General features: G+C 50.8%; 1 protein-coding gene across 1 annotated transcript in view; it reads left to right on the top strand.

Annotated features, from left to right (window-relative positions):
- LOC104271642 (paired box protein Pax-5-like) overlaps nucleotides 1-20554 on the top strand; it is a gene marked incomplete at its 5' end in the record, with an annotated part of 56434 nt that overhangs the window by 26770 nt on the left and 9110 nt on the right. Inside the window, 1 exon segment of the mRNA XM_009866371.1 lies at nucleotides 2432-2533. Within this exon segment, the coding sequence (XP_009864673.1) occupies nucleotides 2432-2533 (102 nt within the window).

Below are 20554 nucleotides of genomic sequence, written 5' to 3'. Positions count from 1 at the left end.
CCTTGCCAATATTGGGGGGAAATGTTGTAGAGGATGGGGATGCTGCACTCTTTTTTTAGGGGGAAGCACATCAGATGCAGCTGAGAGGACGAGATGGGGTTGCAGCACTTGGAGCTGCGCCCTTGGTCACCTTTTGCCAACCGCCTTGGCCACCTCCAGGTCTGGCTGTGGTGTCCTTGCTATACAGGTTCGTTGGGAGATGCCAGAATGTTTAATTTGGAAATGGGATGTGATGGAAACTAGGAAAGAGTTGCAGAACAAACTGTGAGTGACGGGTTGATTTCCAGAGGACCTGAGATCCTCCTTTTGTTGGTGTCTCCAGAGCTGGCTGCGTTGCTCAGTGCCCTTGACAATGATCCTAACCGTGCTGATGGTCACGGTGCCTTTGATGAAGGCAAAAAAAAGTTGTAATATTTCAAAGTATTGAAGTAAATCGTAGGCAAATGGGTTTTTTTTTAGCAGCTGTTGTAAAGTGAGAAGTGGGGAGTGATCATTGTGGGACAGGTCAAGACAGGGAGCTCACCCACAGACCTAGGCACCTTGGGGGCAGAGATGTTGGGCTGCTCCGTGGTGACACTGCATGGCCAAGGAGGACGAGGAGAGTGGTGGTCACTGGGTCCACCAGAGACCTTGGGTTTGTCCACCAGTGTTCTTGGGCCACTGCAGGCTTCTAGGTGGTGGCACCAGCACAGAAGTCAAGCTGGGAGATGCTCTCCTGCGCAAGGACCAGCCCTAAGTCAAGGGCCAGTGGTCCCTGCCAGTGCTGGGGGTGGGCTTTTCTTCTGCCACCAAATTTAAGTAGATCATGGATGCTTTTGCCTTCCCCAGGCTGTAGAGATGATGTAGTCAGAGCTTAATTTTGTGCAGGAGAGAAAAAAGCAGGGCAGCGACAGCGGGAGAACATTTTAATCTAAAAGATCCATTTTCTGCCTGCACTGAGTAATTAGAATTCGTGATGCCCTTCCGTGAGGGATCTGCCTTCCCCCTAGAACTGAAGAGCAAATTAATCTGTTGTTTTGAACTTCAGATTTTTCAGGATGTGGATGCACCATAAATATTCTGTAGGAAGGGCCTGAGAGGAATGACACGCATCCTGATTTGTGGATGCGGAGTGCCGAGGAAAGTGGGGCATGTGCTGAGAGATGGCCAGGGTGATGCCCACGTCCCTGGGGTGTCCCGGCACGGGGTGTGAGAGGGGGGACAGGGGCGATGTGGCCGTGACCCGGGGGTGGTGAGCAGCAATTTACAATAACTCCCCTTCCTGCCTCTTGTCTCATCAGATGAGGTATCCTTTCCTTGCTGGTAGCGAAAAAAAAAGGACTTTTAGATTTTATTTTTAGATCAGTTTGAAATGAAATCATGGCTCAAAATCTCTGCCAACCAAAAAAGTTTAAAAAATGTTTTTGTCTCATAGGAAAGTGTATAGTTTCAACCTCCCCAAACTCTAGAGTCTTAACCCTGCTGTCATAAAATCAAATGCCTGCGGAAAACAAGTTGAACATAGAATTGGTGCATTTCTTCTTGTTGACAATGTTAAAATCAACAGCCTCACCGAGCTTCTCTTGGTGAGCCGATGCGCTGCGTTTCAATGAAGAAACCATGATTTTTGCCTGGCTCATGAGCAGTTTTTGGGCCAAGAGCATCTCAGAGCCAGCTGGAGCCCGAGCAGGGCTCGGAGGAGCATCCTTGGGGTGGAGGCTTCCCACAGCCCCTGGTTCAGAGCGAGAGGGGGGATGCCCCGCTGCCTTCTTTCTGTGCGGACGTTTCCATGGGAGACCTATGGGTGTTTGAATAAAAAGACCTGTTTCTTGGATCTGAGTAAAGCGCACCACGTCAGGCGGTGTCTTTGGATCTGTTCCTTCTGGCACCACAGAAACTGTATTTTAGGCTGTCTTCGCGTCTCAGTGTTCTGTGTTTGTGTCTTTGTTTTTTGTTGTTTTTTTTTTTTTAGCTGGCTTTAGTAAGAGGTAAAAACAGTGTCATGCATGGTATTTCGGTCTCTGCAAACCATCAGCCCGTGCACTGTGATTTTCCAGAGAGTTTTCTGGGGAAAGTGTCATTAAGATCAGTGTTATTTCACATTTTGCTGTTTTCTGACTTTACAAATCTGAGCTTTGGGAGTAACTTGGGAATAGGGGTGGGCAGCCGGAGTTCAGGCGGGCACGTTCCACTCCCTGTGGAGCTCTGCTCTTCCCCTTCTCGTCTCTCACTTTGTCGGAGCTGAGTGGCAGCTTATAGAGCAAGCAGAGCCATGCCTCCCCGCCCTGCCAGGCTGGACATCCCCCCTCCCTGCCAGGCTGGAAATCCCACGCTGGCCCTGGCCGAGCCGCGATGACAAATGCATGGCTGTGTTCTGGGCGCCCAGGGAGATGTAAAACCGCGTTGTCTCGTCGTGATGCTCACGTGGTGATTTGTTGGTTTGATTCCTCAGGTCGCGAGCTGGCAAGCACAACCCTCCCAGGATACCCCCCGCATGTCCCTCCCGCCGGACAGGGCAGCTACTCCGCTCCCGCACTGACAGGAATGGTGCCGGGTGAGTCTTCGAATCGGGGAGGAAGGGGGGAAATGAAGCAAAAGGAGAAGGAAAAGACAGCGCTGCAGGAGGAGCGTGTGGATCCTCTGTGCCAAGGCGAGCGCGAGGCAGATTCTGTGACGCTGGAGGGGAAGGGAAGGGAAGGGAAGGCTGAGTGGTCCTGTGTGATCCAGCCTGTGGGCTGCCAGAGCAAACAGTTTGTGCTGGGATGCTGGAAGAGCTCCCAGCTTCCCTTCTGTGGAGCCTGGGGATCACAGAATCTTAGAATTGTTTAGGTCAGAAAAGACCTTTAAGACCATCGAGTCCAACTGTTAACCCAGCACTGCTAGTTCACCACTAACCCATGTCCCAGAGCACCACATCTGTACGGCTTCTAAACCCCTCCAGGGTATAACCTACTCTGGGTGATCCTGCTCTGGCAGGGAGTTTGAACTGGGTGATCTTTCGAGGTCCCTTCCAACCCTGAACATTCTGTGATTCTGTGATTGATTCTGTGATTCTGTGACGGTGACTCCAGCCCTGTGCAAGGCTCTTCCCATCTAACCCAACTCTTTTCTCTGGCCACATCGCATCCCAGTGATGAAGTTGCTGGCCCTTGGTGGGGCTGGACGTGCCCTTGTCTTATCATTTCTCTGTGCAAAATGTGCCCATCCAGCTCACCCCTGGGGGATGCTGAGTTGTCATCAGGACTCTGTATTTCTTTAATTTCCTTCTCCTCTTGGAGCTCCACAGTGATCGGTGCCATTTGGCAGAAACTGTGTGCTGGACAGTTCCTTGGAGTCAGCCAGGTCAGAGGGTTACTGAGGAAAATCCCCCAGAGTGGAGTCTCACTTGTAATCACGTGTCTCAAGGAGGTGGTGATTTCGAAAAAAATGTTCGTAATAGGAAAGTGGGACAAAAGCTGTTATTGGATGCCCAGGCTCTTTCTCGATTAGGCGTTATTACCAGCCTTGATTATATCCTGCAAATTGGGTTCTACCAGAAGAGTGAGGAGTTGAGAAGATATCAGCCATTTCATGTGTGCGTTGCAGGGAGAAACTGAGTGTGGAAGTTAGATCATAGGTTGTGTAGGAACAGTTTTACCCATAAAATGTAACCTTGGGAATTGCTGCTGAGAAGGTATTCAATGCGTTTTGGGAGAAGTGAGAATAAAAAGCACACCCTTGAAAGCAAATCTTGTTCAACAAGAGCATGAGGTTTGGTCCTTGTTTCAGGCTGTTTCTCGTGGACGCACAAACATACAGACACGTTTGTTGGTCCTCAGCTAGCCCGGCCCAATGGCGATGGTGTGCCTGACTGCCCACGTCAGGTGAGGACCCAAACTTCCATCGTCTCCTTAGCAATCACACCTGGAAGCCTGGGGAGCAGCACACTGGGTTGGTCATGTCCATGTCTGGGGACGCAGAGGTCCTCTCCTGCCCCAGTCCAGTTCTTCACTGATGCCCTGAGCCCTCCTTGCTCCAGGGGCATCCTCCTGCTGGGAGTGAACATCTGAAACCCGGCTGTGTTCGATGCATCGTTCCTGGTGAAAGTGGAGATTTAGAGGCTTTGGGGAATCTCCGTCTTCTTTCCAAGCACCTTTCAACAAAAATCCAGCTGAGAGCCCCAGTCCTTTCCCTATCTGAGGGGAATACTTGCTCTTCCTTCTTTTTTGGGGGGTTACTGGATGTTCACTGTGGGGTGGGAGAACCACACAATGTGGGACTTGGCCAGAGGAGAGGCAGTGAGGGTTTGGGTGATGTAGAGTCATCTGAGCTGATTTTCCTGAGTAATAGATTTTTATTTTTAACTACACATAGGCTTGTGTGACCCATTATATTGAGTAACTGCAGTGCTTCTCTCACTGGTTCCTTTAATAACAACCTTCTGCTCCAGCTAGTGTGAAGGTCAGCTGCAATTCCTGTAGGTTCTCCTTCTCATTTAAGTGAGAATTTGCTAACTAGCATCCAAAATACCTTCTCAATCCTCAGATTCCTGTACTTTGGAGGACCAGTTCCAGAGCCTCGCTAGGGAAAGCACCCAAGAGGCTGGTGGTGCTCTGTGCCCGAGCAAGGGCTCATGTTTGTGGTACCAGCCCTCAGGGATTCATTTCACAACTTGTGTTTGCCTTTGTTGTAGTTTTCAGAGCCTCTGCTAGAAATGTGCATCCTTGATAAGGTTTTTCATCATTAGCCATGGATTTCTGCTTGTAATTAAGTAATTGTGTGAGTTAAGTGCTTAGAGGCGTGGGAGAAATGTAGACACAATAAGACACAGGCAGTGTTTTGTTGGATGCTTGTTGCTGCTGCCATCGCCTGCGCTGTCGTGGGCAGACCCGTCCCTCGCCATGCTGCCAGGGACGGAGGGACCGTCGCTTCCCGGTGTTTTCAGGATGGAAGCAGGACCTGTGTGGGTTAAGCTTCTTGCTCTGTGCTTGTCTCTTCTCCAGCCTCATGTGAACAGCAGAGGCTTCTTGCCGTGCCAGCCCTGGGTCCTGCCTCTCCGCAGAGCAGCCTGTCCCCGCTGCATGCCCGTGCCTGGTACGAGCTCCTCCCTGCTCTCCCAGCAAAAACAGGCTTGTGCATGAACAGGGTATTTCCTTTTTTTTTTAGTGTAGCTTGTAAATGCGGACTTGTGACCTGGAGAATAAATTAATCAAATACTTTTCTCTAAAGGCACCAAACAAGCAAACACATGGCTTTGATTTCAATCCAGAGCTTTAGGAACCGAGAGCTGGCATCACTTGGGGCTCCCATAAATGCATTCTCTCTCCAGCTCACTGTCCCCACATGCTTCTCCTGCCCTTTGGTGGCTGTCACCACGCAGAGGAGCTCTCTCAAGAGGTGCTGGGGTTGCAGCAGACCACTGTGCCCTGACGGCAGCACAGAAATGCTACGGGGCGGATGGATGGGCAGACAGATGGGCAAAAAGCAGGTCAGGTGGTCGTGCCTGGAGGTGGTGGCTGATGCTGTGCTGCAGGGGCGTGGTGGTAGCATGCACTGCAGGTTCCTGTCCTTGTTAGCATCTTCACCCACAATTAGGTGTTCCAGAAGAGCCCGGGAAGACCCTCCTGCTGAGTGGCGAGGGTCAGGCTGGACCCCCTTGCTCTCTGAGCTTCCTCAGGGAGAGGAGTCTCGGTGCCGCTGGATCCAGGCTCAGCCCCGACTGTAAAGAAGAGCTCGGACCCTGCGTTCTGCCACAGAGTCGGGTTATTCCAGCTTGAGCTGGGACCCCCCGAGATGGACCCAGAAGACAGAAATCCCCCGGCAATTCCACCATCACAATCCCAGCTCACCTCACCTCACACTAATATTTGGCTGTGGGGTCTGCTCCTTCCTCACTGGAGCCCTTCTCTCTCTCCAGGTGGGCATTCTTTTCTTAACTAGAGGTTGCAGTTTCTATTGGTCTTATCGTTCTCACTTAGCATTGGTTTCTGGACCTTTCTTTAGCCTGAGCTGATCAGTACTTGGGTAAAAGTCCCCAGTCTGCACCTAAGGCTTCGGTAAATCTGTCTACTCGTTCTAAACAATGTCACTCATAATACAAAACAAGTTTCAGTTCATTGTAATTTTAAGCAATACCACCATTAATTCTAATATTCTGCAAGTAAGCTATTTTAATCTCCAGCACCGGGAAGGAGCACACATGGTCAGGGTTTGAGGTGTTGCCAGGCTGAGGAGCGCTGTCAGCATGCTCCATGGTGGGGCTGTGACCTGAAGGCACCATGAGGGCTGAGGCAAGAGCATGAAATCCAACAGGGACAAACCCGATGTCCTACGACAAGGAGAGGAGCGCTTTGCCAAGTAGAACTAGAGGGAATGGCCGCAAGCTGCAACAGGGTAGATTTAGACTGAATGTTAGGAAAAAATTTTTCACAGAAAGAGCAGTAAGGCACTGGAACAGGCTGCCCAGGGAGGTGGTTGAGTCACCTTCTCTGGAGATGTTTAAAGGTCGTTTAGATATGGTGTTGGGGAAGGTGGTTTAGGGGTGAGCTTTGCAGAGTGGGGTTATAGGTTGGACTTGGTGGTCCCAAGAGTCTTTTCCAACCTGAATGTTTCTATGGTTCTTATGCCTTGGAGCGTGAGAGTTTGTATCACTTGTAAATGTTTACTTTGCCTAGTGTAGCTCTCCGTGTGTTCTCAATGTCTGTTGAGACATTTAATCTGCTGCTGGTTCCTGCTTGGTTCACGATTTTGGTACCACCTCGGGGCACAGGATCCCACAGGTGAATGAGATGGTATATGCAGAAATTGTCTGCAGTAATTTGGCATTATTGTTATTATTTGTTCACACTGTGGTTGTGCCCCTAATGTGCTGTCGCTTTAGAAACGTGGAGCAGTGTTTTCCTCTTGCCCCTTGGGAAAAGCAGGCAGAGGCAAGCTGCATCTTCTCCATCCCATCCCATCCCGTGCCTGGAGCCTGCTGCCACCCGGCTCTGCTTACCCTTCTCCCAAGGAACAGCCCCAGGGCTGCTTGGCTCTTCTGGTGGAGGTGATGCTGTCCTCTCTGCTCTCATTGCCCACATTCCTGCCTCACATAGCAGATTTGGCTTTAGGAGCATAGCCACAGCTGGTTGGGAGCACATTTCTGGGAAATGAAGTATTTGCAGGGATTTTACCCCCTTGGGAGGCTGGACCTTCTCTCAGGCACCACTCCTTCTCCTGTGGGCTCTGGGACAACACTGGCCGGGGCTGACTTGGGAGTGGGGACCAGTGATGCTGGCCTGGGGGCTTTTCTTGATCCTCTCTTGGTCCATGCACCACCAGCCTGCTTCCGGCTCTGAGTCAGGTCTCTCTCCATGGGTGATGGCTGGTGTCCGTGGGACTGATCCCAAGACGTGTCTGAAGGTCTCTGTCCTCCCACGTGTGGGGAAGGCCATGGCCATCAGCACGGGGACAGAGGGGAAGGCACGAGGAGCGTTGCCGGAGCTGCAGCTTGTGTGCCTGCTCTGAGGACCACTGACCCAGGAGCTGTGTCCCCTTTGGGTCCCCAGTGGCCTGGGCGGCTCAAGGCAGTTCCCCTCAGCTGGCGTGGTGGGAGATGGGCAAGAGCTTGGGCAAACTATGCCCATACCCAGTTTCAGCATCTGCATGCCCTTGCTACCAGGCTGAGCTGGAGGAAGGTGACGCTCAAGTAGCCGTGATCGTTCACTTCAACACGTATTCTAGCTCTGGTGTTAGAAGTGCTGGGACAGCAGCCCCTGCACCCCGGGCTCTGCTGCTCCCTCTTCCCCCTCCCTGTCTCAGGGGACAGAGCCCCCACTCCACCACCCCCACTCCCTTCCCTGGGACTGTCATTTGCCTCGTCCCCTCTGCTCCCAGTGTGTGACAGGAAAGGGTAGACTGTCCGGAATAGTGATGCTGAAAATATAGTCATTAATGGGACTCTCGAAACCCAGATGTCCTTTCAGAACACTGGTAATTTGTTTTTAATGAAAAACCATGCAGTGACCCTGAACAAATGAATTTCCTTTATATGAAGTCTATGTGCAATTACCCGACTAAAGGGACCTGAAAACAGTGACATTCAAAACTGGGCTTTGAAAAGAAAAGCATAAAAAATAGCAACGGTGTCGTTAGCAATCTTTTATCCAGGAGAAGGTGCTGATTCTAATGCGCAAACCAGAAGGAGGTGATGTTGGGAAACAAAACATGTGGGTTTCAGATTTTATTTTTTTTTCCTTGTGGCTAGTGGATTTTAACAAGGAGAAGATGATGTGACCTCGGGAGGCAGCAGTTGGGTGTTAGGATCTCTGGAACGAAGCCCGTCGGGGTTGTTGGGGTTTGGTGTCCCGCCTGGCACCCTGAAGACTTTATTCGTAGTTGTTTTCATGCATTCATGTTATTTATTGTGGCTCCAGCTCTGCGGTAGCGTTTTGTAGTCTCTTGGCACGCAGCAGTAAATAAATGGAGGCAGCTGGGAGGTAGAACACTTAAAAACGGGTGGAGAAAGCAAGTTACAGCATGTGGGGTGGCCAAGGGTGCAGCCAAAGTGGACCCTGCTCCACTGGCAGCCGAAATCTGGAACCACTTGGCTACTTGGTCAGTGATGCTGTTGTGGCCACTGAAAGTGGAAGGAGAATCAAGCCCTTTGTGCTAGAAGGACCTAGAGAAAATGAGGACTAAACCTTAACATTTCTTGGATTAATAAACCGTTACATTTCTTTAGTGAAGTGCAAAGTTTGCAAGTTACCTCCTTGGAGCGTGGAGGTGACTCCCAAGTCCATTTACCATCTGCTCCACCTGCTTCATGCCGCTGTTGCCGTGGGGAAGTGTATCCCGGCTCAGGTTATGGGCATTTCATTTTTTTGTGCCACGTATCACCACTTTTTGCAGCTTGTGGTAGCTCAGACTCAGCATTCCCCCAAAACATGTTCACCCCCTGCAGATGCACCCAAAAACACCCGCAGCTTCCACCACCACGGCCAGACAACCCACTGCCAAAGGGCAGAAGTACTCCTGTTTGGCATTCCCTGGTGAATTGAATTTACTGGGTTTTTTTCCCCAGTCTAGGGCAGCTCCACAAAGGTGCCTTCTGTAATCTCGCAAGGCAAATCCTGGGAAAGTTTCATCACGTGTGATAGAGCAAAGTGACATGCCGTCGCAAGTATCTTGGGGCAATACCAGATTGCAAATCATCCAATAAATGATGCCCTTAATTAATAATGAAGCAGTTAAGTAAATGGTGTGCGTTTATCTGCTGCTTGTGTACGTTTCGAGTGAGGATCTGCCAGCATCTCCGAAGCCCGGAGAAACGTTTTGGCGTCCACCTCTCAGGAATGTAATTACTGCACTTGTAGACAATATAGATAAAATTTATATTGTTTTCAATATGATGTTGTCAGATGTTATTTCATTAAATTGATTTGGAAATTACGCTGGAAAGGGCAAGAAGGTGAAGTGCTGGGAAGCCAGCAGCCTCTGGGTCTGCTGTTCCCAAACCTGCCTTCCTCCTCCAGACCCCATCCTCAGCTGGGGTAGGTCCCTGTCAGCTCCCCACTGACGAGGCTCTCTGCTGCTTCGCGCCAGTCGAGGGTGCCAGTGGTCCCCATGTCCTGCGCGCCGCGGCACCAGTCCCCTCAGCTCAGTCCCTCCGTCATTTCTGCCTCCTCCCATGGAGGTGAGACGCCGTGCGTATCTGAACATCAGTAAGCAAGGCGAAGTGTGTACAAACAAAAGGGTCCGTATTTAGGAGTGAGGAGGAGGAGGGAAAACATATTGTATTGCTCCACTCTTCGGAAATTTCTATGCATTTGTAATAACAAAATTACCATAATTTGCTCGTTAGCGCAGCTAGATCAGTCAAGCATTGTTCCAAACATGCAGAGGCTGCTTCTCGCTCTAGGTCTGCCAGTGAGTTAAGCACGGTGGAAATTAGCATGCAAATAGCCCTAATTCGGCCGAGCTGTCAGATCCGCATTCAGCCGCTTGTTCCCTTTGAAATCCCTGACAGGAGCGGCTCAGGCAAGCCCACCCTCAAGTAGATCCAGCCAGAAGAGGTACCAAGGGGGCACCTCCTGAGTGACAGTTTGGCTACCTTCAGTCAAATCCATCAGTCTCGTCAGCCACCAGCGTCGCGCGGCGACGCCGGGGGGCTGTGGGGAGTGTGGGGGGGTGGTTTCCAGCCAGACCTCGGTGCCGAAACCATCCCCTCCACACCTCTGGACGATGCCGGGGTTTGGGGCTCTGGCAGCAGAGCAGTGCTGCCTGTGGCACAAAGGAGCTCTCTGTTCAGATACTGTTTTTCAAGTGGAGCTGCTGTTGGCGGCAGAAAGTGTCACTGTTGGGGCAGGGGTTAGACCTGGGGGGTGGAAGCCGAGGTTCCGTGGTCATTTGTTCTGGAGCCCTGCCCAGCACTCTTGGCTTGGCTGTGGTTACGGAGCTAGCGGAGCATCTTCACGGAGGACGCCGCTCTGGGCAAAGCCCGAAATATATGGAGCCAGGAATTTAGAGACGATATGCTTGTAGGTGGGATGTGTTAAAAGCTCGCCCTCTGCTCATTAATTGTGTTAGCCCTGTAGGACCTGGCCTCAGGACCTGCTGACGCGGGGCTGGTTGGCAGAGCTCACCCTTCGCAGGGTTTGCAGCCACCGAGGCAGCTCCCAGGGTCTCTCCTGGGCACCAAGGACACCCCCTCTGTGTGTGGGGGCTGCGGGGAGCACTGCTGTCCTCTGTTCTGGGCAGGCAGGAGCAGCTTTACAAGGCGTTTCCTCACAGGTCGTTGTCTGCCTGGCTCTCAAAACCGGTGGTGGCTGTGGCTGCCCGGGTGATGAGCGTGGGCGATGAGCCGGCAGTAGGAGGTCGGTGTCGAGGTGGAACATGATGTGTTGGGGGTGACACATACTCCGCCCTACACGGGCCCCCTCCTCTTTGCTCTGCTTTTGTCATGTTTGGCAGCTCTTGGTGGCAACATAGAAAAAGCTGGTTGTAGAATTGTTTAGGCTGGAAATGACCAGTGAGTCCAACCGTTACCCCAGCGCTAACCAGGTCAGCACTAACCCATGTCCCTGAGCACCACATCTACACGGCTTCTAAATCCTGCCAGGGGTGGGGACTCCACTACTGCCCTGGGCAGCCTGTGATGCTCCTTTTAGAATGAGGCATGAGGTCTAAACTAGTTCTGGTTTTGGGAAGTCGTGGATGGTTTAGTGAGCACCGAAAAGCCAGTTAAGGTGCCCAGTGTCCTGAGCCCTGCATGGGCTTTGCCTCCGTTACCTCCTAAGCTTGGACCCCATGCTGGGAATGAGGGTTCTTAGACCGTAACAGCCGTGGGGGAGCACGCAAAATGCTTTATTGTTCCTGAGCACTCAGCTTCTGTTACACTTATACCTCCTTGTGATGTGCTGGCACCTAGAGCTGTAAAAAAAGAGATTACTAAAGCTGTGGTGTGCCCAGCATCTCGCAGGGCTGCCAGTGGTGGTTCAGAAGGCTGGCTTCTCACCTGTCCTCCCATGCCTGGATTTCTGCATATGCTGAAAGATGTGTCTGGCTCTGGGTGACAGCCCAGAGGGTTCAGTATCTGCCCAGCCTCATGGGGTTAGGAAGAGCTTTGCAAGTTGTCCTGCGATAAGCTGGATGTCTCCTGCTTCAGCATTTGTGTGGCCAGGGGGATGCTGCAGACCAAGTCCTGCACCCCTGGCTCCCCTCATCCTCCCCTTTGCCGCTGCAGGATGACCCATGCAGAGGGTTTTTTGGGGGTACAGTTCTCCTGCAGAGAATTCAGCCTTTTCAGCACTTACTGGACTTATTTTCCAAGGCTGCAGACTTGATTTCTGTGTTACGAGCTCTGGAGGGAGTTTGCTTGTGGTTAGGACTGTTTGAACATAGAACATCTGCCCTGCGGTGACCTCCAGCATTCAGAATTGATGTCTATGGCAGAAATAATTGAAATTAAATATTTTGAAAATTAGGGGTTCTCCTTGCAGAGGTTTCTGGACTCATTGAGACTTCATCAAAACAAGTGAAAAATGCCAAGTCATTACGGGAGATTGCAGTGCAGTACAGTACAGTGTAGTATATGATCAGTGCAAAAGAAGAAAAATGGGGTCGTGGCAAGAAAACCAGATTAAGTGAAAAATTTTAAGCAACTTTTCATGTCGTAGTAAAAATAAAGGAAAGTGCTCTAAGGAGTGCAACATTTCCATGGCAGAACTTTCCTCTGAAAACACATTTTAAAGCGGAGGCTATTGAATGGTAGGAAGCAGAGTTTGTGCTGGAAAACCTTCGTGTATGCAGCCCTTTTGGGCAGGTGTAAACCTGTGTGAGCAAGTGAGAATTCTCCACGAAGAAGGACGTGTTCGGTTATTCCTAGCCTCAAATATGTCACCAGGGCACTTTGCTGGCAACTAAGTCTTTTGTGACCTGTGACTGTGGTAGGTTTGGGATTAGGCCCTGCACTGACGGCAGAGTAAGCTGATCAGTTTAACTGTAACCCCAGTAACTCCTCCTAAAATTATTAGAAGCAGCACTCTGGTCCCGACTCGACATCCGTTCAGAAGCAGATGCGCTAAATCCCGTCAGTCTCACGTGGCACCAGCAAAGATTGCTTTGCCACATGGATGCTCTGTCACGGAATAAATAACCTCCGAGCACGCAGGGATGTTTTACTGAGATGGGGAGGGGGCTGTGGACTCCGTGGTGGGACAGGCAGTGCCTGGGTAGGAGAAAGCTGCTTGCTGTGTCGGTGGGAGGTGCGGGGCATTGTCTCCTCTTCCTTCTACAAGCTTTCTCCAGCACTGAGCCAGCCTCAGACCAGGCTCTCTAGGCTTTGATCTCACACGTTTACTGCAGTCAGAAGTAATACCAGCTCTCAGCAAGGAGCCTGGCCCACTGGGGGTCTGCCCTGGGCTGCTGGGATTTGTGGGGACCCATAGGTCCACCCAAGGGACATGCTGCAGAGCCAGAGTGTCCTCGAGCATCCGTCCGCTACGCGTGGGAGGAGGTTCCCTGTCCGTTACCCCTTCCCCACCACGTGTTCTCTTTTTGGCTGATTCAGTTGGATCAGGCCAGGCTAAGCAGCTGCAGGCATTGCTTGGAGACGGCAAAACGTTTTCCACCAGTGTCCGTCCCGCCAGAAAACTGAGCTGCCGCGCTCCCGGAGACTGACCTGCGATCAGCTGACATGTTCTTTTCTCTGCATTAAAAGGACGACTGTAACGTGGATGTGGTGTAAAACTAAAGCAGTGCTGTGAAAATCAAGTGGGAAATTATCTCTCTTCTGTCACTCACGCATTCATTTGCATTGTGTTTGGTGTCAGAAAGAAAACCTGACATCTCTGCTGGGACAATGTCTATTTCAGCTCCCCATGATGACAGAAGGATCTGGAGAGGGGAAAGCAGACCCTGCTGATGTCCTAAAGCCCCAGTCCAAGCGTGGCTGGAGCCCTGAGTCCTGTTGAGATGCTGAGGTTCTGAGTGTCGCAGCTGCAAGGGCTCATCCACACACAGATGAGAGACTTCTCTGCCCCTCAGAGGTGATGCCACCTCATCAGGAAGGACAGGACCCATCTGTGGCGTGGGTCCCAGCCGAGCCGTGGCTGGCCCTGGTGTGGTCTGACGTGGTGACCAAGGATGGGGACACCAGCGGGGTGGCTGAGAAGAAGCAGTGTGGGAGGATGCTCCCTTGGCCACACACATGCTTTGCTGCCCCTGTTCACACCTGCGTTTGCAGGTAATTGAAGATCGTTTCCACGTCACCTTTATCAAACTGCCAAAATGCTTAATTTCTAGACTTGACAATTTGCACACTGTAACTATGTTATTATGGCTTGTAGCATTATATCTACTTCTGCTACTACCTAAATTACTTGTGTAATTCCTGGAAGTAACTACACATTACATTGTCATTATGAAGGCTTGAAATTATCAAAAAGTCTGAAGTCAAAGCAAAGCGTGGAGTGGAATGTTTTTCATCTGAACCAAATGCAATGTTTCCATTACAGGAGTTGGAGAATTTCATCTCACAAGATCGTTTTTACAGCACTTTGGGATGAAAACGCATTTTGTAAAGCTTGACATTTTCTGTGAGATGGGAGTCTTCCTTTTCACCTCAGTCTGGAGCAGAGAGGATGAAGTGGTGCCCATCTGGAGAGGCTGGGCACAGGGGCAGGGAGCGAGCAATGTCCCATGTGGAACTCTGCGTCCATCCCCTGCCCCTCTTCCATCCCATGCCTCTTGTTCTTATTCCCCTTGCCCATCTCATGCCCTGTGTCCATCCTGTGTCCCTTGTCCCTCCCATTCTCCTCGCCTTCCCCAGGAACAGGGTGAAAGGAGCTTCACTGAGGTCGCAGGCAGCCCTGCAGACAGGGTTTGGGGTGATCCGTGGGCCCATCTGGGGTGTGCAGCTGCAGCCTCTGGCTCCGAGCAGCTCCACATTCCCAGTCCTGTTCCCAGCCCCATTCCCCGTGGATCGCTGGGCTGGGCATCGCCATCGCACAGCTTCCGTCCGCCAGGTCTGCCCGGGGTCCCTAGGGCAGAGGGCTCTGCGGGGGGACAGGGAAGGCACACATTCCTCACCATCACTAATTACGGCGTCATCTTCTGTGCAGATGAGTTGGGCAGTTGTCCTCCTGGCACAGGGAGATAAATCTGCCCTAATGCAGTTCCAATATGGTTGCTCTGTGGCACCACCTACCTTTGTTGTATTAAAGTTAAATACCTTTGTGTACAAAAGTTTAAAGTGCATAGCTAAAACCTACGTGCTTGCAGTAATTGCAGGCGTAAATCTTTTTGTCATCCTGCGAAGACTAGGTGAGGTATTTCATAAATATGTCAGAAGCAGCATTAAAATTTTATGGCAGGCAGCACGGGTCGAGAATAGTACAGTGACTTCACAGCAAGGTACGTCCACCTTAACCCACAACTCATTAGTCACTGATAGGATTTCTGTGCCTTGTAGCTTCTTGGAAATGAGGTAGCGTAACAAAAATCTGCATGTTACTGTTTTCTTAAAATATGACAACCCACTCAGAACCAATAAAAATAAAATTGTAAATCTTTGAGCAGGTGCTAGTTAATATAAAGATAAAATAAGGGGGAAATACTGTGCAATCTGTATGATCTTAAAATTATATACAACCTTCATTAGAAGTTAATTGGCAATCTTGATGGGACTGGGAACTTCAGAGAGACGTCGTCTGAGTGTGACCAAGCACCTTCCAACTGCGGCAGCAATAAACTTCTGCTCGGCTGACATGCAGGAAAAAATTAGCCAGAGCATGGGCTAATTTCACTTTGAAATCGCACACGGGGGCTCAGGTCACAGTTGCACATTGAAGGGGTTAATCAATGACTACGCGATGTCGCAGGCGTGAGCGTGGTGTGCAGGCGTGCTGGTGGAACGGGTCATAGATGGTAATATCAAGTCTATTGATCTGCTGGATTCTTGCAAGGGATTTGCCAGCAGGTTTACCATACTGTTCTTCCCTACTGCAGTAGGGAGCACGTAGGTGTGCCGGCAGGTTGCTGTGTCTCTCTGTGTGGTATTTCTGCACGTGCACCCTCGGTGAGGTCCCCGACACCCTGGGAAAACAGTGCCTGAGGCTGCCAAGGCAGCAGGCTCCTCAGTTCCCGGGCTGGTGCGTCCCCGTGGGACACCCCCCTTGGTAGTGGGGCAGATCTCATGTCCCTGCCTGGAGCTGGATTTTGCCCCCAGCGCTGTTTCATCTGTCCGGGCGGGTCGCTGTCATGGTGTCTGTGGGTGGTTGAATGTGAAGGTGTAGGAAGCATTTGGGGGTTCCAGTCAGTGGGTTGCTCCTCCAGCTTTTAGGACAGAAATGAGCTTTAACCAGCAAGAGGTGCATCACTGTTCAGGTTTGCTCGAGGAGGCTGTTCAGCCACTGGACCAGCTGCTGCCCACACTGCTGCTGTGGTAATTAACGTGGTTATTCTTTCAGAGGTATAGGCAGTGTCTGATGAGTTGTGTGTGTTAATATCTCTGCCCGGCACCCTCTGAGTGCCTCTCTACTCATGATCAGCCGGGTGCTTGCAGAGCATCACAGCTCCAGCATCTTGGCTAGAGCTGGCTGAAATTTTTGACACAGGTTTATCATCCCGTGTTTAAACAACATGGATAGAGTGCTTTGTGCTCTAGGAACTCACCGCTTGTTGGGTTTTCTTCATCTGAAATCAGGAAGTGAAGACTTTGTTCTGAGTAAGGAAAGTTTTACCTGAAAGTCATTTGTAATGGTGATTCTTCTGCTGAAATCTACCACTTTAACTTCCATCATCAAAAAAAAAAAGAGTGAAGCAGGAAAGCACTTTTTCCTTTCCTACAGAAAGCACTTTTCCTTTTCCATTTATTAATGCTTTATTCATGTCTTTACTGTGTTGGGCTTGGATTTGGGCTTACACGTCAGGGTTGGAGTTGGGATTGATGTTAGGGTTGGAGTTAGGGGTTTGGTTTGGAGAAATGGATAAATTGCTGGATGTAGCACCACGTTAGGAGTGTCTGCAGACCTGGAGCAGCTTCTCATTTTGATGCAGAGGATCTCAGATGTTTTGAAAAGCAGCTTCCTTGTTTCAAAGCCGCTTGTTGAAGAGCTTTTCCAGAACTGCATTTTTCAGTCCCCTTGGGAAATGTTCCTTTTTTCATTAAAGCTCCTTTCAAGCACAAACCATTTGTCCCCAGTGCTGTGCATGCTGAGGAGGGAGTTCATGATGCTGAGCCTCCTCTTGTCCTTTCAGCATCCTCTGCCAGCATCGTCCAGGCTCTGGGAGAAGTCAGAGTTACCAGTGTCCTCCCTCCTGTGGGGCTTCTGTGGGCAAAGGAAACACCAGGGATGAGGAGAAGATGTTGCAGATTACCGGTTGTCAACTTGTGGCATCCCCTGGGTTTCTAGTCCCTCAGACTAAATGCAGCTGATATTTACAGATTACAGCAGTATAAATCGCTGATCCCGTTGTTTGCTACTGAGTGTTAAAATTAGAAGAAAGTCCAAGATTCAGTGAAAACAAACAAACAAAAAAAGATCAATGAAAATTACTTCAGACTTTACCTCAGAGATACAGTTTGTTTTCCAGGTGAAATTTTTGGATTTTTTTTTTCAGCCTCACTGAATATAATCTGAAACCATCTCCCAGAATTTAAAAGAAAAAGAAAAAAATTCAGTGGAAAACTTATCATTTTTAAAAAAATTAAACTCCAAGGCTGCATTTAACTGAGGAATTTGTCAAAATAATCATGAATTTGTGGAAGCATGGTAGTAATGTGAAACTGCATTTTTGTGGGGGGGAAAAAAAAGGTGTTTCCCAGCTCCTCTGTACGTGGAGAAGACTATTAAGGGATTGAGTTCTGTGTTCCAGGCAGAGCTGCAGACCCCTTTCCCTCTCACCCTGAGACGCTGCAACGGCCAGGTGGTGTGATGCAAATTCTCTTTACCGAGGGGAAAATGTGCTGTGGTTCTCTGCAGAGGCCAAACCATCTTCCCTCATTTCTCAGGTCTCTCATGCTTGTTTCCCACTCTGACTTTGTGCGGCTGGGTCACGAAGAAAGACGGTGAGAAGTGACTTCACCTGGTGCCCCTTTGGTTTATTCCCCCCTCCAGCCCAGGCATTGCCTGGCCCCGTGGAACTTGTGGATTTTATGTCAGGGATCTGAAAGCCGTGTGCCCAGGTCTGTTTGCATGGCTCAGGGCACAGCGGACAGTTCCTAAAATTACCCAGGACCCCAGCAAGAAATGGGTAAGGTGTTGCTGTTCCTGCTCAGACTCTGCTCTTTATCCTGCAACCTTCTGTTCTGTTCTCCGAGGCAGTTGCATGCGTTGAACACCGTTTGCCCTGGTTTGTTTTAATTTTCTGCCAGATGGAAGGACTAAATGAGACACTGTCCTAAACCCAGAGACTAGGTAGCAAAAAGACCCAGCCATTGGGGACTGGTGGAGGAAAACAGTGGCTGGGATGAGTCTGGCAGGAGGGATGGCACAGACAGGGCTTGTGGTCTCAGAGCCCACTAGGAGCTGTTGCACGTTGTTGTCAGGGTGGAAGGCACATTGTACCACCTGCACATGGTAAAACCTACATGTTTTACCACCTGCAGCCATCATACAGATACAGCCGTTCATCTCCATGGTCCTGGTGGCTTCTCTTCATCTCAAATTGTAGAATCATAGAATCATAATTCATAGAATCACAGAATCATAGAATCATAGATTCACAGAATCACAGAATCATAGAATATTTTCAGCTGGTAGAGACCTTCAAGGTCATCGAGTCCAACCTTTTCCCAGCCCTGTCAACACCACAAACCCATATCCCTCAGCACAATGTTCATCTGTCTCTTAAACACCTCCAGGAACAGTGACTCAACCCCCTGTTCCAATGGCTGACAGCCCTCTCAGTAAAGAAATTCTTCCCAATATCCAACCTGAACCTCCCCTTGCACAACTTCAGGCCATTTCCCCTCATCCTGTCACTCGCAACGGGGGAGAACAGACCAACCACCCTCGCTACACCCTTCTGTCAGGGAGTTGTAGAGAGTGTGTGCAAAAAAATGATATCTAAGAAAACGTGGTCAGAAGTGTACAAAGATGTGTCTGCCCTCAGGTAGCTGGCTCTGGTTGATCTGTCCTGACTCTGAAGCTTCTAGTTCATGAGGTCTTCTGAGATCCTGGGGACTGGGTCTTGGAAGTCACATATAAAACTTGCTTGTTGAATATTTGGTGAAGTTTTGGTTTCGGTCTGAAGGTACCAACAGATGGGTAACAAGCGTGTTCCTGATTGGACCAGGCTGCTGGTTTCTGCTGGTGCCACACAGAGCTACAAAGACAGGGCTGAAGGACACGTTCATCACTGCTCTGCTACCTTGTGGGTACCAGCCGGGTGCTCTGTGCAGTGACAGTGGTCAGGTGTTCTCCATCCTGGAAGATTCCCACTGGAATTTTGGGTGGACATGGCCCCACTTTGAGCATCTGTCCCATCCTTCCACCTTTTGGTCGGTGCAGAAGGTTCCCTGCACCCTGCTGCCCTGAGTCAAGCCTGCATCCTCTCTGTCCCCTGCATGGACAGCTCTTTAAAGCCATGACAGTTCAAAAGGCATAGCGAAATCTCTTTTTTCTTGATCTCTTCATTCTTGAGATTTCTAAGCTCATGCTTTTCAGTTTCTCTGCACCTCACAAAGGAGGCGTGCCAGGAAGTTCCCTTAGAAACATAGAATCATAGGATCGCAGAATGGTCGAGGTTGGAAGGGAGCTCTGGAGATCATCCAGTCCAGCCCCCCTGCCAGAGCAGGGTCAACCAGAGCAAGTCACACAGAAACATGCCCAGGTGGGTTTTGAATGTCTCCAGAGAAGGAGACCAAACAGGCTGATGCACAGTTGATAGTCCACAGAGAACGTGCTGCAGGATGGCAGAGCATCCATCCAGCACCATCAGACTCTGCAACCAAGACCCTTTACCAAGGGTCTATCTCAGCGCCTCGAGGTGGGTGCATCTCCCAGGGGTTGTTGCTGCCTCATAGCAGCCGAGTTGCTGGGAATTGTCGTTGCCTGCACCTCAGCCTCTGGGGGCGACGGAAGGGTCTGACCTCTCTTGGGCAGCCGCCTCGTGAAGCATTGCAGTGGCATGGAGCCAGGTCTGCAGCTATGGTGGGGTGTCTCCGGCAGAATCCCTTGGTTTGGTGCTTTTTGTCAGAATTGTTAAGGAGGCACTTTCCCGTTTCACATGGAGGAAGGACACGTTCTGCTGCCGCCCCTCATGGGCAGTGTGGGTATGTGTGTGCAAAGTGTGCCGCATGCATGCATGTCCCCAGATGGGCAACGGGTCGTGTTCCCGAGTGGGGTGAGTGCTGTCAAGAAGTGCATCTGATGGACCTCAGGATATCTGGTGGAAATCGCGAGGCGTTCGCGCGGCGCTCGTCTGTCCGGCTCAGCTTCGCTTGTGGCTGCACCATCTGTCTGCCCCAGGGCTGCGATGGTGGTAGCAGGGCTCGAGGCTTTCTCCCCCACTCCTCCTTTTCCCCTCCCCTCTCTTGTATTCGTCTTCTCTCATTTTCCTTCCTGCCCCTCTTCCCTCTCTCTCTCTTCCGCCTGCAAGGCTGATGGATATGCAGAGTATGTTAAGAAGCAAGCGATACTGTCACCGAGCTGATGGTGCTCAGTGACTCCTCGAGCTCCTGGCTGGTCTCTACTGCAGGAGCTTGACACCCTGACCACTGAGGCATAAAAAACAGAGAATTGGAAGCCTCAGCCTGACAGGCACCGGAGCATCCCCCAGAGAGGGTCCACGATGTGTGTCTGCGTGTGAGTGTGGGGAGGAGGGCAGTGGGAATGGTGGGGGAGGAGAGGATGGAACAATGAAATGTCAGCCCGTTCCCACCCGCAGCCCTGCTGCAGCGCTGACGAGCTTCTCGAAGGTGCGTGCGATGTCGGCGTGGGACGCGGGGTCCCCAGGGGCTTGGGAGGATGCAAGAGGGGAGCGGAAGGGAGACAGGGGTATTGATGGGACGATGGGAAGCAAGTTGTCCTGTCCTCAGACGGTCACCTGCCCTGCACAGGGCTGGCGGTGTGCGGCAGCTCAGCCTCCGTGGAAGCCAGGGGTGCTGCTGGCC

The sequence above is a fragment of the Apaloderma vittatum genome, unplaced genomic scaffold (genome assembly GCF_000703405.1).
Source record: "Apaloderma vittatum isolate BGI_N311 unplaced genomic scaffold, ASM70340v1 scaffold12420, whole genome shotgun sequence".
Classification (NCBI taxonomy): Eukaryota; Metazoa; Chordata; class Aves; order Trogoniformes; family Trogonidae; genus Apaloderma; species Apaloderma vittatum.
The sequence above is the reverse complement of the archived record's forward strand: the minus strand, read 5'-3'. Positions and strand labels throughout refer to the sequence as shown.